The sequence below is a fragment of the Mastigoproctus giganteus genome, chromosome 8, assembly GCF_048544385.1.
Source record: "Mastigoproctus giganteus isolate SK-2022 chromosome 8, ASM4854438v1, whole genome shotgun sequence".
Taxonomy (NCBI): Eukaryota; Metazoa; Arthropoda; class Arachnida; order Uropygi; family Thelyphonidae; genus Mastigoproctus; species Mastigoproctus giganteus.
In genome coordinates, this window is record NC_143582.1 from 181,471,467 (window position 1) to 181,489,846 (window position 18,380).

General features: G+C 35.0%; 1 protein-coding gene across 3 annotated transcripts in view; it reads right to left on the minus strand.

Annotated features, from left to right (window-relative positions):
- Positions 1–18,380, minus strand: part of LOC150082046 (TBC1 domain family member 1-like) — a 402,976-nt gene that overhangs the window by 166,495 nt on the left and 218,101 nt on the right. For all 3 annotated transcript variants that reach the window (XM_090379078.1, XM_090379077.1, XM_090379079.1), the window contains exons 7-9: positions 16,520–16,620; positions 7,600–7,725; positions 1,393–1,488 (exon numbers count right to left, since the gene is read on the minus strand). In XM_090379078.1, coding sequence (XP_090235204.1) covers positions 1,393–1,488; positions 7,600–7,725; positions 16,520–16,620 — 323 coding nt within the window. The remainder of the gene's footprint in view (positions 1–1,392; positions 1,489–7,599; positions 7,726–16,519; positions 16,621–18,380) is intronic.

The window sequence follows — 18,380 nt, forward strand, 5'->3', positions numbered from 1 at the left end:
TGATCTGCAAGATTTCTTTTCTTCTTTTGCTTGGTATCACTACTGTTTCAAAACTTCTGATGTCAACGTTTGCTCAGATCGTGTCAGTGAAATTATTCTTGTACGAATGGAATCCTTTATCCCACACTCCACTTTAAAATCTCGTCCTTTATCTATAAAACCTTAAAAAAAAAAAAAAAAAAAAAAAAGTAATTTTCAAATTAACCTTCAAGTTAAGTTCATTGGCCTTGGCAGGTAGAAAGTTCAGTTTCTGATAAAAATCACTTAAAAAATATTAGTGAAAAACAGCAATGAGTTTTTGAAATAGTGATTTTGTGGCACCCCTCTAATAGGGGCCATAGGCAGATGTCTTTTTTGCCTATAGGATAACATGTCACTGATTCTTCTATCTTTCCTTTTCTGTTTGTATGGGATAAAATTGGCATCAGAATTTTTTCCAAAAACACAAGTCCAAAATGTGCCTTGTTCCCCTTGAAAAATATAATAAATCCCCTTCACAGATTCTTTTCTTACCCAACAATTTACTCAGTATAAAAAAACAGCACTGATCTTCTTCTGTTTTTACAGAATAAAAAATAGCACTCTAAAATTACTGTGATATTCTCTCTGGTGAAATGTCTGTTTAATGTGTACTTATTGCACGTTAAACAGTGTCTTTTTGTAACATTTTTCAAATTGTGTGTGTGTGTCCAATTTTTGTAAATTTTAATATCACCTGTATTGTAAATATTTATTTCCATGTAAGTGCTTCTTGGCCAAGTGCCAAACATGCTATTTGCTTATTGGAGGCTTGAAGTGGTGAAACCCATGTTTAGTCTCTAGAGCAAAGTTTCCGGCATCCCCCTCCCCCCATACTTCTCCTTCAACCCATGCACGGTACTAAGTACTATAGGTTTTGATAGCTTTCGTGTTTAGGGTTTTCATAAAAAAAAAAAAAAAAAAAAAAAAAGGGACAGGTCTTCTCTTGCTCTGTCAATGTATTTGTATCTTTCGTTATGTTAGTTGACTAGCAAATTGATATTTATTATTATATATTAGAATTTAAAGTTTTAATATAGAGTAAATTCATCCTCATACAGTTATCAATCATAAGCGTGATAAGCTTTAAAGTGTTTTTCACTGGTGTTCTATGTTCTATTATGTAATAAGCATAACATTAAAGTTACTAATACACATGCCTATCACACTGCAAGTTAAAATATATAAAAATTTTAATATAATAAATATATAAAACCTTTCAATATTTACATTTCTTTCAAATTAAAAAATCCTCAAACTATATCCATGCTTCTGCTACTTTTCCTGTTAACAAATTGTTAATTTAAGAAGAGGTATTATATAAATTCTGCTAAAAGAGTTCTGAAGTGTAAAAGTGTTTCACGTATTCATTACCTTTAGAATAGTTTCAAAGGAATTAGAAAGTGATTTCTTTGCTTTCTGCTTCAAGCTATCCAATTTTGAAGAACTTTTGTCTTTAAACAATCCAACCTGCAATTTTAATGTTAAATAAAAAGCTTAACATTTAATAATTCTAAAAAAATTATGAATGAAAAAGTAATATTTTAAAATCATGAATATTAAAAAGTTCAAAGTTTCATTTTACTGAGCAGACTTCTTATTTACTCAACTAATTTTAAAATTAGTTGAGTAAATGTTTGAGTGCATTTCATGTATTTCTATTATATTACTGACAAGGTATAAATTAGTATTAGTAATATAATGGCTAAATGATCCAACGAAGCAGATCTTTTCTGCTTCTGCCAAAAAAAAAAAAAAATATCTATCACCCATACCAATCACCAAAAAAACGGCTATGCAATTCAGCTTTGAACCTAACCGAACTCTGTGCCTAGAAATTATGAAATTATAACAATAGTATCAGAGTTACACTAAAATATATTATTTCATTATTTCTTTGATATCAGTCTCTTCTCAGGCAGAAAATTTCAGCCGATAAGAACTCTTAATTTCTATGATTAAGAATTAAGAATAGTACTAATACTGATTTTGTATTAGTAGTGACAAAATGATGCAAAATTATACAGCATCAGCTCTATGGAAAAAAAAAAAAAAAAAAAAAATATATATATATATATATATATATATCCACTTTGTTTGCCCAATCCTAATAACTTATCCAATCCACCTTTAAATTTATTCAAACTATCTGCCATCATGACACTAGATGGAAGTTTATTCCAAACAATCAATTACTTTCTGGCTAAGAGCAAATTTCTGCAGAACTATTCTGCATCCATCCCCATCCAATTTATATCCTCTTGTGATTCTAGTCCAAAAAAGAATACAGATGCCATAATATTTAGTTTATTCAGCCCATTGAAATCCTTGAATACTTTAATCCGGTCACCTCACAGAAGCCTAGTTTGATTGATAAGAAAGACTTTCTCCTTGTGCCCTTAACTAATCTTACTCTTCTCTACATCTGTTGCAATAGACCTTCCTAAAATCCTTTCTAAAATTAAGCTTTCAAATCTGTATTCACTATTCAAGATGCAGCCTAGCCATTGCCTTACACAATGGGATAATCACCTCTGTTCTTATCAGCCTCTTTGCACTGCTCACAAAACTTCATATTAGACTGTTACAGCCAAAGGTTCTTTTGAGTTTATTAATGTGTTAAACCTCACCTGCCATTTTTTTAGCCCATCTGCCTAGTTTATTCAGGTCTTGTTATTCAGTCAATAGCATACTCTAAGTACAGTCATTAACCACCCTGACTACCTCTGTATTATCAGCAAACGTAAATATTAAGTTTGCTATGTCTACATCAATATTGTTAATAAATATTAAAAAACAGTAAGGGGGCCTGCAACACGGGACCCTACTCATAACATTCATCTATGAGGAGCAGTAGCCATTAATAACCACTCCGTCCCACATTACTCAACCAACCAACCATTTATTTTGCTTCTGTAAATTGTGATATCTAGCTTCATCATCATCCTCAATGCATACTGTTCCAGTTTGTACAGTAGTCGTTCATGTGGAACAGTATCAAAAGCTTTACTAAAATCAAAATATATAATGTCAAAATTATTGGCTAAGGTAAAGAAAACCAACACGAGAACAACGAAAAACGTCGGATAACTTACGCGGAAAATTAGTTTCCCAACACCGGACTTGAGCGCTGCTCACTCGGTAAACAGATGGTAGGTGTTATTGGTCTGGAGCCAAAATCGAGATGGATATATTGATTGACAGATAGGCATGGCAAATGATGAAATGATTGGTGGTGGGAACGACAGACGACAAGTTACTGTGTAGTCATTCGTTGGCATTAATGTGTATTTATGAGTAAAGAATGGTGCATAATAGTTTTGTGATGAACGGTCAACAGGTAATAGTAGCGATGAATCTTTTAAAGATGGAAGAAATTTTTAAGGAAAATAAAACATTGGTCGATTTTTTGATGAAAACTAAATTAATAAAAGTTTCATTCTGTTCATTTTTATGTTCTTCATTGTGTTTTTTTTCTCATTATTAAAAGCAGATTTTTGGATTTCATGAGTGTTTTTACTATACTATTGATTTAGGTTTAGTTACGAAAAAATGAAAAGGTTTCTTTATTTTTCATTATATTTCGAAACATGAACTTAAAAATAAAAGTACAGTAATAAAAAATTAATATTTTGTTAATAAACAATTTATGCGCTAGTCCACCCATGATTCTAAAGAAAAAAGGTTAGGTTGCCCCCTCCATTTCGGGAGGGATTCAAGCGGAAGTAACCTGACCTTTTTTCACCATTAGGGCATATTATTGAACAAAAAAAATAAAAATACAGTCATAAAAATATTTTTTTATGAATGTATTTCTAAATATGACTGTGAATCTAAAGAAAAAAGGTTAGGTTACCCCCTCCACTTTGGGAGGGGGGTCAAGCTCCCATGGGATTCAAGCGGAAGTAACCTGACCTTTTTTCACCATTAGGGCATATTATTGAACAAAAAAAATAAAAATACAGTCATAAAAATATTTTTTTATGAATGTATTTCTAAATATGACTGTGAATCTAAAGAAAAAAGGTTAGGTTACCCCCTCCACTTTGGGAGGGGGGTCAAGCTCCCATGGGATTCAAGTGGAAGTAATCTGAACTTTTTTCATCATTATGGAAAGTGTTCATTAGGGCAAGTTACCATTAGTGCTTCTGAATCCTGCTAAAGTGACACTAAACCGATGTTATCGTGTGTTGTGTTCGCGCACCAATCAGCACATCATTTGCCACACCTATCTGATAACACCTACCTTCTGTTTACCGAGCGAGCAGCGCTATAGTGCTGTATCGGGAAACTAATTTTCCGCGTAAGTTATTCAATGTTTCCCGTCGTTCTTGCGTTGGCTTTCTTTACCTTTGCCAAATTATTTTTTGCATCTAGTTCCTTTGTGACTACCTCATAGTTACTAATCAGATTGGCCAGACAAGGTTCTCCCTTAAATCCAAGTTGTGGTTGCCACAACTGCTTTCCTGTCAAGATGGTCTTGCAGTACTTCATTAACTATTGCTCATTATTTTCCTTGATATAAAAGTCAAACTTACAGGTCTAATTATACACTTCATTCTTTGAATCCCTCATTTGTACATCTCCTGTCTGTAAAAGAATAAGGAAGTTTACCTCAATATGATACGTAGAACACTTCAGTATGATACTCTCCAGAAAATAAAACGAAAACAATTAAAAAATCGAAAATCTTACATTACAGTAAGAAATAATTAAAAATCAAAATGAACACAATTAAAAATCAATTTAAAGCAATCAAAAATTAAGTAAAAAATTAATTTATTGAAAAATTTGCAAAACAATTTTTTCATTAAATTGATTTTTAATTGTGTTCATTTGATTTTTAATTAATTCTTACTGTAATGTAAGGTTTTCAATTTTTTAATTGTTTTCGTTTTAATTTCTGGAGAGTATCACATGGAAGTGTTCTACATATCATATTATTTTACAAATATTGATATCAACGTAGAACGTATTGAGCATTATAGCTCTGGTTCATACTATCTCCTATCTGTAGGGACATCCCCTATAGACAAGAGATACATCTGGCTCAAGGAACCTCCTTTACTTTTAGCTTCAACACTTTCTCTTCAAGCTTCCTTTCAGTTATTATTAAATCATTTAACCCTCAGAATCAGGTGTACTTCTGATATACCTAATACCCCAACAACCAGCGTTTACTAGCTGGTGCTTGAGAGATGATGAGTATAAAATTTATGGTGGGCAACAGAGTTTCCTTTCTCTCTGAAAAGCAATCCCTTTTAACTCCTACTGCTCCTTGAGTTATCTGCTAATTCCCTCCTCTCTGACATATCAGAGATCCCATTTCTCCAGAGCTCATCATATGCAATAACTTTTCTGAATGTTTTTAGACTGCTTGCCTCATCTAATATGTTACTGACCAAAGACATCTTACTGTTTTAAGAGTATCTTCTATTCCTTTTCAGAATTTTTGAATATAAAAAGAGAATTTCTCTATAAGTCTGTTCTATAGTGTGTATAATCAGATGTCTATATAATGATTCAGTTCTCTGCACTTTTTATTAGTTTCCCACCCAGATGGGACCTTCTTTGAGGCCTATTCTCCATTAGGAGAAGATCCCATCTGAGTGGAAAAGAAATTGATCAGAAACCAATATACAACTGATATATATACAACTGCCCCAAGTACATGCATATGCAAAATGCTGAATTTTCATGTACATAATCATGTTATAAACTTGAAAATGAAAGAATCTGATAGTTTCTATGACTGTGGCTCGGTGCTTCATTTTTTTTTTTATATTATTATACTATGTTCCAGCCAATTTTTTGGCAACCCCACCATCTATTTACAGTATTGTACAGAAAGATTATTGCAACTGAACACAGTTCCCTCTTTTTCTAGACAAAAAGAGAGTTAGAGTTGATCACTTTACTTCTTTTGACAGAACTGATATCACATTCTTTCTTTAGATGGAAATGAGTAGTCCAAAAGCTTGCTGGAAACCATTCATGATGACACAGTGGTTCAGTTAGTCAGCAACACAAGGAGCTGTATCATGACACAGTGGTTCAGTTAGTCAGCAACACAAGGAGCTGTATCATGACACAGTGGTTCAGTTAGTCAGCAACACAAGGACTGTATTACACAGTACAATGCACTGCACCATGAAAATGCAATAGTTCAGTTGGATTAGAGCACAAGAAGATGCATAATCCATCTTAATTTGTACTATTTTCATGTTGGCACCAAAAGCTGCAATTCAGTCTATTCTATAGTCATGCACATGAATTTTCCCCCCTCCCCAGGATGGTATAGTATTTCAGTCAGAGAGTAGTACAAAGAGCTGCATTATGACATTATGGTAACAAGCATTGTAGCAGTTCAGCCACAAGCATCACAGCAGCAGAGTCACAGGTGTAGTAATTGTGCCAGTTGCAATGCAATATAATGAACTGTATAAATTTCTGTAGTTGAGTCCCTATTTAGTACCAATAAAAAGTACTTGAGCCGTATGAAGGATGAGGAGTTTAGTAGTCACATGCAGCACAAAATTGTATAAAGGATTTGTAAGTTAAATAAAGTTTATTTGCCTTCCAGTGGCACAGGCTTCATAGAGTGATCATGCAGCAGAAGGAACCACAAGAAACATTAAAGATCAACAGTCACAATGTAGCACAAGAGCTGCCAACAGGAGCAGTTTAGTCACATAACAATATATAAGCTATCATGATTTAGCATGTCAGGAGGAAAGTGGAGATTAGTCTATTTTCTTTACTAATTCTCTGCTAATGTTGCACAGCTGTAGTAAAGTTGCATGTTGTGTTGAAGCAACACTATTGTATTGCTGGGCTTTGCTGTGTTACTTTTTTTTTTTTTTTTTTTTTTTGAGTTTGTCCAATTTCTCAATGTTCTGGACTGAACTGACTGCCTTTTCTTTTTCCAAATAATTCAGTCTAACATTTTCAGCAGTCAGAAACAATAACTGCATATTGTTTAAACAATACAAAAACAATATTGTACACATACTAATTAGGAACTATTACCTACATGCAGGTAATAGTTCCTAATTTGCCTTGTGTAGTAATTGCACAGCAAGTTCCTAGCTAGAACTTGCTGTGCCATTCAGTGTTCAGGTTGCAAACTAAGAGGCACTACTTTTCAACCCATTCTTGTACAAAATGTAAAGTTATTTACTTCACATCTCTACACAGTTATCTGTAGCCATTATTTGTCTTACCATTTATTTACATAAAATATTTAATAGTAATCTTTCTGAATTATTCTTTTCCTGAAATAATCAACTGACGATGTTTTATGAAAGTCTGCTGTCAAGATTCTTGGTTACTTAGTTCACATTACAGTTTATTATGTATGGTAACGTAAGTAAAAAGACGTGCACTCCTTTTTTCCTTGGGGCATTTTTAACTGAACTTTCACTTTTTAAAATTCATATCTTTAAACTATACAGATTCAGAGGCAAGTACCATAAAAAACAAGCTCTTGCTAAAACTTAATGACAAAAATAATCAGTACTATAAGCCCTATAAATAAAAAAAATAATTCATCTTGCCATATATATAAATTCCACCACATACCTCATGTTTTGTACTATGATTTACATCACTAATATGTGTATGCTTTATCTGTTTCTTTTCACACATACTTCGTAGCAGCAGCATTAATACCTCATTTTGCTCTTGAATATCACTTGAATTTATTCCCTACAATAATATATAATAACAAGAAAATAATAAAAATCCGGCAATTATAATGAGGAGGAAAACAAGAGATTTTTAAGCAAAAACACACAAACAAACAAGACATTTTTGGGCCATAATCTCCTGGTTTTTTTTGGTTTTTTTTTGCAAAAAGCAGTTTGCCATAAAAAAAAAGGGAGTTTTTGGGGAAAAAAATTGCAGGATTCACTGAAGTCCACAATAAACTAGAAATTAAATTTTACTGACAATATACACATTCTATATTAAAATAATCACAGGACTGCTAACTAGCAGTATGTTTTCAAATTATAACTTCCCAGGATTTTTATATATGTAAATTTCTATCTGGATAGATGTTAAGACATCTATTGATTATAACTGCTTTGTGAAAGATACTGCTGCAGACTTTGCACTTCTTCAGAAATGTTGCATCAAAGATTTGTTTATAACAAAATCTTTGCCACTAATATTCAGACTAGGCTGTAAAGAAATCCAAAACCAGAAAGAAAGAATGTGAATTCAGGAATGTTTTTTTTTTCCCATCCAGTTAAAAATTCTGACTTCAACATTTCTATTCTAATGCTAATATAATAGGGCTAACAGAAACATGGTACCACTCGAAAATTGGTGATGATGAGTTCCATTATGGCATGTACACTGAAAGGACAGAATTCATGAGATACAGGTTTCTGGGTAACACAACGCTGTTACTCCTCTCGCTAGTGGACAAATCCACCGCTTGGCAGGTATATAAGAAAACTGCATCATTGCATTCACGTAGGTGGTAATTTTATATCAATATGGATAAACGTCATGAGTTAACCAACTTTGAAAGAGGGATGGCAGTGGGTGTCAGAAGCATGGGTCACTCTATTGCGGAGGTAGTACAAAAATTGCACTATCCCCATTTGTCAGTATCAAACCATTTCTGGAATAACATCTCATCGTGGACAGTGCTGTGGCTGGAGAAAGGTGATGGATGAACGTGGCCTTCGATGTCAGTCTCTCATTATTTCAAGCAACCGGAGAGCGACAGTGACACAAATCACTACCGACTTCAACGAGGAAAGTGCCAGAAACATCTCCACCAAGACCATCAGGCGATCATTAGCCACAATAGGTTATGGGAGCCACCGACCCACCAGAGTCCCACTGCTACACCATGACACAGGACTCTATGCCTCAACTGGGTGAAAGAACATTGGCACTGGACCTTGGATGATTGGAGACTGGTCTCCTGATCCAGTGAGTCCCATTTCCAGTTATTTTGAGCAGACAGGTGGGATGCGTATCTGGTGGAAACTGCACAAAGCTACGCACCTGTCATGTCAACAAGGAACTATTGCAGGTGGACGGTCAATAATAGCCTGGGGTGTATTCAACTGGCACATGTTGGGACCTATGGTAAATCTACACACATCTCTGAACAGTCCAGGTTATGTGTCCATCATTGCAGACCATCTGCATCCCTTCACAGTAATGCACCCACAGGGCAATGGACCCTTCCAGCAGGACAATGTACCTCCCAAATGTATCTAACGAATCAGATAACACCACAAGGCTTAAAGTACCGGAACCACTGTCAGGAAGTGATCATGCAATCGTCAGTTGGAAGATAAAAAAATATGCTGCAGTAGTTAAAGGTTTTAACTTTGGCAGAGGGGACTTGGACAGTTTAAGGTGCTATATGGCATCTGTGATTTGGGTGGATCACTGAGGGATCGTGAATACATTTGAATTATGGAATAACTTTTAAAGTTATTCCATATTTCTATTCTAAGAAAATATTTTCTATTCCAAAAAAATATTTAAGAAAATATTGCAGGAGGAGGATGCTGAAATGGATGACTGCAGAGCTGGCTGGTGAAATAGAGCAGAAAAAGATAGCATGGGACATGTTACCTTTACAGAGCAATGAAAAGTAGGAAAGCCTACAAGTCGATCTGTAATAGTACCACAAATAAGGTCAGGGAGGTCAAGGCTGCCTATGAAAACGCACTGGCTATGGGAACAAAGAATAGGGACAAGGAATTTTTCATGTATTTGAATACAATGAAGAAGAAAGCTAATCAGATCAGACCCTTGTGCACTGGGTGTGGGAAAGCCTTGGATAACCCAGCTAATGTTGCAGATGAATTGAATAGGTACTTTGCATCAGTTTTTACTCAAAAAAGACCCTTCATGCCGAGAAGAGACAGTGCAATTGAGGCTAAGCCGTATGAAGTTAGAGATTTTGTAATTACTGATGACTGATTATTAGAAAAACTTTTGAGCATAAATGGCAAGTAAGGCTCCCGGAGTTGATGGCATATACCCTGTAGTTTTGAGGGAGGGCATGACGAGTGTATTGAACCACTGAGGTTAATTATGAGTGCATCTTTGGACTCAGGGGAGATTCCTTTGGATTGGAGAAGTGCAAAATGTATCACCAATACATAAAAGCAGTTCTAAGGGTGAAGTTGGTAACTACAAACCTGTTAGTCGGATTTCAATGATAGGAAAAAATTGAGGGAGAGTTTAAGAGTGTAATCCAGGCACATTTAGATAGATATGACATCCTGAAGGACACACAACATGGCTTTGTTAAGGGCAAATCATATTTAGCTAACTTAGTAGGCTATTTTGACACAGTTACTCATGAGCTGGATTTAGGGAACAATTTCAACATAGTTTGTTTGGATTTTAGCAAAGCATTTGACTTGGTTCCCCATGAGAGGTTATTGTAGAAGCTTAAACAGGTTGGGATTACTGATAAGATTCTAAGATGGATTGTGGGTGGCTACAGGGCAGAAGGTTGTGATTAATGGATATTCTTCAGATTGGTGTAACATCAGAAGTGAGGACCTCAAGGATCGGTTCTTGGACTACTGTTGTTTCTCATTTTCATAAATGACATTGATGAAGGGATAGAAGGCATGATGATAAAATTTGCAGATGACATAAAGATGGTCAGAGAAGTGACATCTGTGTTTTAATGCTGCTAAGTGCAAGGTCTTACATTGGGGAATAGCAGCCTACCAGGCACCTCAGAGGTGACCTCATTGAGGTTTATAAAGCTCTGAGAGGGATTAATACAATTGGTGGGGTTGATTTAAAAACAGTGGAGGAGGAAACGGATCTGGGCATTAAAATACAGGCAGATATGAAGTTTTCTGAACAGTGTAAACAGGCAGCCAAGAAAGCCCATGATATCCTATCAATGATTTATCAAATGTTATCCTGTAGAGCTAGGGAGGTTATAATCCCAATGTAAGACCACATTTAGAATACTGTGTTCAAGTATGGAGACCTCATCTGAAAAAAGGCACTGAGCTTCTTAAAAGGGTCCAAAGATGGACAACTCGAATAGTGAGATCGGCAGAAAGACGACTATATGAGAAAAGACTGCAATTATGTGGGCTACAGAGCTTGGCAACCAGGCACCTCAGAGGTGACCTCATTGAGGTTTATAAGGCTCTGAGAGGGATTAATAAAATGAATGAAGGTGTTGTTATAAAGAATTCCAGAACTAGGGGTCATAAATTCAAATTACAGGGATTGAGGTTTAGATTAGATTGTAGAAAGTCTTCTTTTAGCCAGTGAGTTGTTGATTGCTGGAACAAGTTGCCCTCGCAGGTGGTTCAGGCAGACAGTTTGAATAAATTCAAAGGTCAACTAGACAGTTACCTGCGTGAATGAAGACGCAAGAATATAATTTGTATTTTCTTATCTATTTGTGGGTGGGGTTTTTTTTTTTTTTTTTTTTGCCAGTGCAGCAAAAGCCTGTGGCTTCCTTGCACTATATGGCAAATACTATTACTATGAGGAATTACTGAAAACCAACAATAACTTTGGATAATTTACTATATTTCATGCTTGTCAGTTCCCAACTAAGGACCACCATACATCAAGTCTTCCTTTTTTTCATAATAACATCTGGTAAGTTCTCATACCCAAACTCATACAACTGATGCTGCAAAACACCTATTGTTTCAATTATTTCTTTACCTTTAACAACACCAAGAAGTAAACTGGAAACTTGTCCACAAAAAATTTCAAATTTGCAAATGATGCACTGCAATTTGATGAAATTTGTACTACTTCAAGTATTGTTGAAGTAATACAAATTTTAATAAGTTCACAAATTTGCAATCAAGTACTTCCTCACTGAACAAAAAAACAGAACATTTTGTTTTTAGACTCTCCACAACCATGGCAGTAGAAATGCCTATGACTAAGTCAGAATAATAATCTTTCCAGAAAGTGGAATATTTAAAAAATGTTGGTAAAATAAATTTGTACATAATAAATATTCTTCAACACTGCTAGGGGCAGTCATTTCAGCATATGTTTGTAAGGTAGGTTACATTGATGAACTATGATAGGATTTTCAAAATTTGGCAAAATATTTAAAAGAAATAAGCAAATTGCATTATCCAAGCCAAGGAGGGGGGGGGGGGAGAGAAATACACAAACAGGCTTTCTGCACAAGCAAGGATAATATGCCTAAAATTATCATCATGCTTGGAGAGTTGATTTCACCAGAAGTTTGCAGCGCAGTTCTTTTTATTGAATTCATCAATTTTTCTTCTTTCAAAACTTCTTTCTGATCATGAACTAGATTTGGACATAGTTGAATGATCATGAACTAGATTTGGATATGAGTCAGTGACACTCACTAGTGATTGCATGCTGTACTTTTCAATTTGATTTGATGAAAAATGCATATCTGACTTTTTTCACCACTTCTGATCTCTTCTTAAATAAACTTGTCAAAGGCTGCAACTGTTCTAACCAGTCAAGTTACATATTTAACCAAAGACACCAAAGTATGTACATGCTAAAAAATCTTTTTATTTCAGTAGCATGCATTAGTTGAAATCTTCCCTTTTAGCACTTTTTTCTAGATAGTAGTAAATTTCCACCAAATATTCATCAATTTTCATAGGAAAGCATTTGGTTTCTTCCTTTTCCACCCAGAAATTAATAGGATGACAAGAAACATCTATTGTCACTAAGTGCTCAACTCTTGTTTTATTACCCTTGCTACTCCAGTTTACAAGCCTACTTAGCATTGATAATGCATAATAGGCACATTATCAACACTAAGCACCACAGTTTTTCAAAGGATTCCCACATGCTTTGTTGTTCAGAATAAGAAGCCTAATGTTGCACCCTGTAGAATCACCTTCTAATGAAGGTACTAAGAGCAAGCTACTTTCAATTTAGTAAAATTGTAATTTCATGCTATCCTATTTCCTGTTAGGTCTTTATAGCTAGAGTAAGCACTCTTCTTCTAATGCCACCTTCCTCTTTATCTGCTTCTGGGCTTTAACGATTCATTTTTGCTTCAAATATATCTTTTCCTTTTCTTTTTTTTTTTTTTTGCCATCTCCCTTCTCAACTTTTTTATATGCCCATTTAAAAATAAATAAATAAAATTGAAACATATTACCAAAATGTACGTTAGATTTTTCAGGTCAGGGTGTCATAAGTCGCTTTACAATTTGTTTTTAAAAAAGCAGTCTATGGTTTTAAACTTGCTAGGAAAACAATAATGTAAACATATTAATAAAAGACTCAAAAATTTTTTTAACTATTTTATTTTACATCTGCCTGTTCAAAATGATGGACTTGTGCCTCAAAACAAGAAGCAAGTCATTTTTTAAAAATTTGACAAACTTTCAAACATAACTGTCCATCAACTGCCACCAATTTTTCTGTAATTATTGTTTTCATCATTTCATTGGAGTTAAGTTTCTGGGGATAGACCCTATCTTTTAAATTTCCCCACAAAAAAAATAATCCATGTGTATTAAATCTTGAGTTGCACAGGCCACTCAATTGGGCCACTCTATGTCTTCCAATCAATCTGTCTGGGAATATTTCATCCAGAAATCTTCACACCATTAAGGAATGATGGGCAGGTGCACCATTCTAAATAAAATACAAATATTTTCCAGTAATTTTCAGCCAGACAAAATCCGTGACCATTGCAAGATAACTCTCACCTTCAACACTTCCAATAAAGAAATAAGACCCTATGACACTTTCCAAGCAAATTCTGCCCCAGGCAGGTTCTTGCTCAATCACAACATGGGGATTGTCAGTAGCTCAGTACACAATTATGCCTATTCATATGGCCATTTAATTCAAAAATAGCTTCATCTGTTCATTTTATTTGATTAATGAAATTTTCTTTCTTTCTTTCTTTCTTTCTTTCTTTTTTTTTTTTTTTTTTTTTTTTTGACAGATCCCAAGCATTGAAAATTGTAATCGCTTGTCTGGATCATCCTCATTTAAGGCATGTAACAATCTAGGGATATAAAGCCTTATATCCAGAATCCTTTAAATTCTAATTACTGAGGTCTGAGGGATATTCAGTTCTGATGACAATCTTCTAGATGATTTTTGTGGACTTTTTAACAAGGATGCAACATATCCTATCAATATTTTTTGCAGAAACAGAAGTGGGTCTTTGGCATCCATGTCTGAAACATTACCTGATTTCTTAAATTTCCTGATAATGCTATTAACAGCTGGTTTTAAAAGAGTCACTTCTGAATGTTTAGCTGATTGACGTTGTGAGTTGTGTAGCTTCCATATTGGTAAAATAGTTTCACAACTAAAATTCTTTCTTCCAATTTCAAAGGTGACATGGTTTAAGTAAATCTTCTATCTTTACTGCAATCAATAATTAGAAAACAAAACAATTAGAAAAATATGTTTTAAAACTTTCAACTTTTGAATTTTTAAAATGATAGAGTGACTTATTACTCACCCTGTATTGTGAACTCTTTCATGATGTAATTACACTAAAAGCAATGTCATAGCTTTTAGCTAATGCAGGCCCAGCATTAGGGGTGCACATGTGAGATATTTGCGACAGGTGCCATCTAAAATAGGCACTGTGCCGTTAACAAAATATGTTTTACATGTAACATTCAATATCAAATTTATACTTTCTCTCTACTCATTTTACAACTCAAAGTTTTGAAATTTAGGAATTATTAATAAACTAATTTTTATTAGATGCTTTCTTTTAATGGTTATGCAGTGTGCAGATGCTTTTCTGTGAGAGCATGGGTAAATTTGCAAGGCCTTTTTTAAGTTGTTAGTAGTTTTTCTGGGTTAACCCTGCAAACCGAAAAGCTAGATGTGCTACTGCATATACAAAGTCCTACTCAAAAGTTTCCGAAATGTATTTATAAAATAAATTAGACTAACCCTGGATCTTATTCGCCACCTTCGAAGTAATCCCCTTGAGAATGTGATGATTTAAATGAATCTTGAAAGTCCTTCTTCGTCATGGTGTTCAGCACTACCTGCAATTCGATTTGCATATCCTCTACGCTGTCAAATCTTTAACCCTTCAGCTTGATTTTCATTCTTGGAAAGAGGAAGAAGTCACAGGGGACTATGTCTGCCAAATAAGGGGGTGAGGGGACAATTGTCATGTTGTTGGATGCCATAAACTGTGCCACTGCAAAAGATGTGTGGGCTGGTGCGTTGTGATGGACTGTCTTTGTGCACCACTTCTCTGGACGTTTCCTCTTGACAGCTTCCCTTAACCCCCTCAGGACGTTGCAGTAGAACTTTACGTTGATGGTCTGGCCAGGAAGGACAAATTCCTTACGGATAATCCCATCAATGTCCAAAAAACAGATCAGCATGGACCTCACATTGCTCCTCACTTGGAGTTTCTTTGGGGGGGGGGGCAAGATGGGCTCTTCCACTGCTATGTTGTTGCTCGGTTTCTGGGTCATACCCATATACCCAACTGTCGTCACTAGTAACGACCGTAGAAAGGAAGTTCTGATCACCCCTGGTCTGTTCTTGAAGATCTCTGCTAACTTCCGTATGACACTGCTTTTGGTCTTCGCTCAGTAACAATGGCCACAATCCTCAGGTTCAACTTGTCTGACAAAATCCACTGACACGTGTTGTAGATAGTCCTACAATGCCACAAATATCGTGGAAGGTCCGCCTGCAGTCGTCATGGATCGCCGCCTGAACTTTTGCAACAATTTCTGGGGGGGTGCTCGATAATGGATGCCTAGAGCGATCGTCGTCATCAACCGACATTTTACCATTTTTAAAACAGTTAAACCAGTAGTAGGTCTGCATCTGGCCTAAAGTATTGTCACCAAAAGCTTGTTTCAACTTCTTATGGGTTTCTGCTGCTGTATCGTTAAGAAGGAAACAAAAAACTTTATGCAAGCATGTTGCTTTCTCTCACATCAGCCATCACAACACTCGCAAACGATGTGAAACACACACCAAAGAACTGCACATAAATATTCAATGGCTCTATCCAGCCCAACGCCACACTGATTCACAAAGGATGCATGCAGTGTTACCAAGCACCACAAGTCCGTACTGGACGTAGTTCTCACACAACATTCAAATTTCGGGAACATTTCGGTAGCACCTCGTATATGTGTGTTAAGATACAATATGAATTAGGTGCTCATTAATAAGATACAATATGAATTAGGTGCTCATTAAGATACAATATGAATTTTGTGTGCTGAGGCAAAACCTTGTTTTGCCTCAGCACACAAAATTGCGCTGAGGCAAAACCTTGTTTTGCCTCAGCGCACAAAAGTGCCGCTCCTGAGTTTTTCTGGACTGATATAAAAATAAAAATTCGAAATCTGCACAGTAATAACATTTTCTGATACACTTCTAAAAATTAATTTCTAGAATATTTCCACTTTTTTTCCCACTTACAGCATAAAAATAATACTGTCAACTAACTTAAAGTATATATCTGTTATTTTTGAAATTTGTAATTAAAGTTTATTTATCTGCTTACACAGATTACTTGAAATTTCTTCATTATTTCTTCTTTTTCTTCATTTGGTAGTGACGATATTCGCCGTAAGATCGTTTCTTGTGTTTCATCCCGGTCAGCACCTTAAAATTAATACTGGTCAACAAGGTTTTGTTAACATAAAAGGAACCTAACATTTAAAACTAATTCTGTTAACATTTAACCTGGAATTAACATTAACATAACATTTTCTTTTTGTTTCAAAAAAAAAAAAAAAAAAAAAAGTAACTGTACAGTAAAAACATTACCAACCAGACGTACTGATTTTTTGAGAAGTTATTTGGTTTTTAGGAGCATTAGCAACTAAGGCCATATTGCTCCAGGGATATGCAGTGGTCATTCCCTGACCTTCCCACATCCTCCGTATTTGGTGGTCACGGGCTCGAACCCCAGTCTAATCAAGAAGCGTGTGCTACACACTGCTGCTCCTGCCCACCTGGATACGGAGGCGCCTTTTTGAGAAGTAGCAAAATAGAATATTTAAATGTTGATTCTGCAGTGAAGGCCTCCCCATTTCTCCATCACCAACTAATTTAAAAGAACTCATTCCCAATGAAGAAGAGGAGCAATGGGAAATCCAAGTTAGTTACAGAGAGTAATTACCAAAATAATTAAACAAAATAAGCTCAATGAATGCAATTTAAATCTATCAAAGCAGGAGGCAAAATTTTTGGGATTAAGAATGCAAGAATAGAATTTGCTAGCTAGATGATGGTATAATTTTTATATTCAGGAAAAGAAACTGAAAACTGTCAATTTATGGTGTGTAGGAGTCTCTTTGTTTTGCATGGCCTAGATATGAATGGATTGATGAAAGAACTGGGATTTGAACACACAAAGTTGAAGAATGGTGGCTATTCATTGATTCATCTGAAGTAACCTGAATCAGGAGTACATTTATAGACCTATATTTTGAAGGACATTTCAATTAACATGTTTGTTAATGTAAGAATTGTCTCATTTTTATGATTTGTGCTGCTGTCTCTTATCTACGTTATCTGCTGTTCTTTATTATATATACAGTACACACAGTTTACACCATTATATGCAGACAACAGAAGAAAAAAGCTTTGAAAATCAGAGAATAAAATTGTATATACTGACCTCAGTTATCCAAATTGGCTTATGAAAGGTGAAACTGAAAATTTTCCATGGAATTCAGATCTAGAAGTCGATAAGACCAAATCAAGAATAAGAGAAGATATTACTGCATTAAAAATAATAATAACAGGTTTTGAATTTTAAATTCTTAGTTTTTGATAGTAATTTTACTCTAATGTTGGGCAATAGTAAAAATATCTTTTTTTTCTTTTTTTGGTAGTTGTTGGTGCATAGGCTTCTGTGGCCATAATTCACCTCCCAAAGTTTTTGCAGTACTTTGATCCAAGCCCGAGGTGGGAATCGAACCCGCGACCTTTGGGTTGCCAGGCAGGCGTAAAAATATCTACTTCTTCTTCTGGCATTATAACCCAGGGTGGGTCTTAGCCTTCTCAATGATGTACCACCAGTAAGCCCTCCCAGAAGTCAAACTTCTTCAACTTCTTAAGTAAAAATATGAAGAAACTAAATATTTTAAAGCATTTAAGCAAAATTTTAGTTTTTAAAATATTCCGAAATTCCATTAAAAACTCACTCCACAAAGACTACTACTAGTGAAAATTCACAATGGAGAGACAAGCTCATGTGTGCTAAACTCACTCAGGAATGAGTTAAAGTTTTTACTACATAACAGAAACACTTAACCATCAATACCCATAACTCATTCTGTTGGCATGAAGTAAACTTATGAGAGCATGTCCTAAAAATATATTGAGTACAGTCAAATAACAGAACAATACTATGT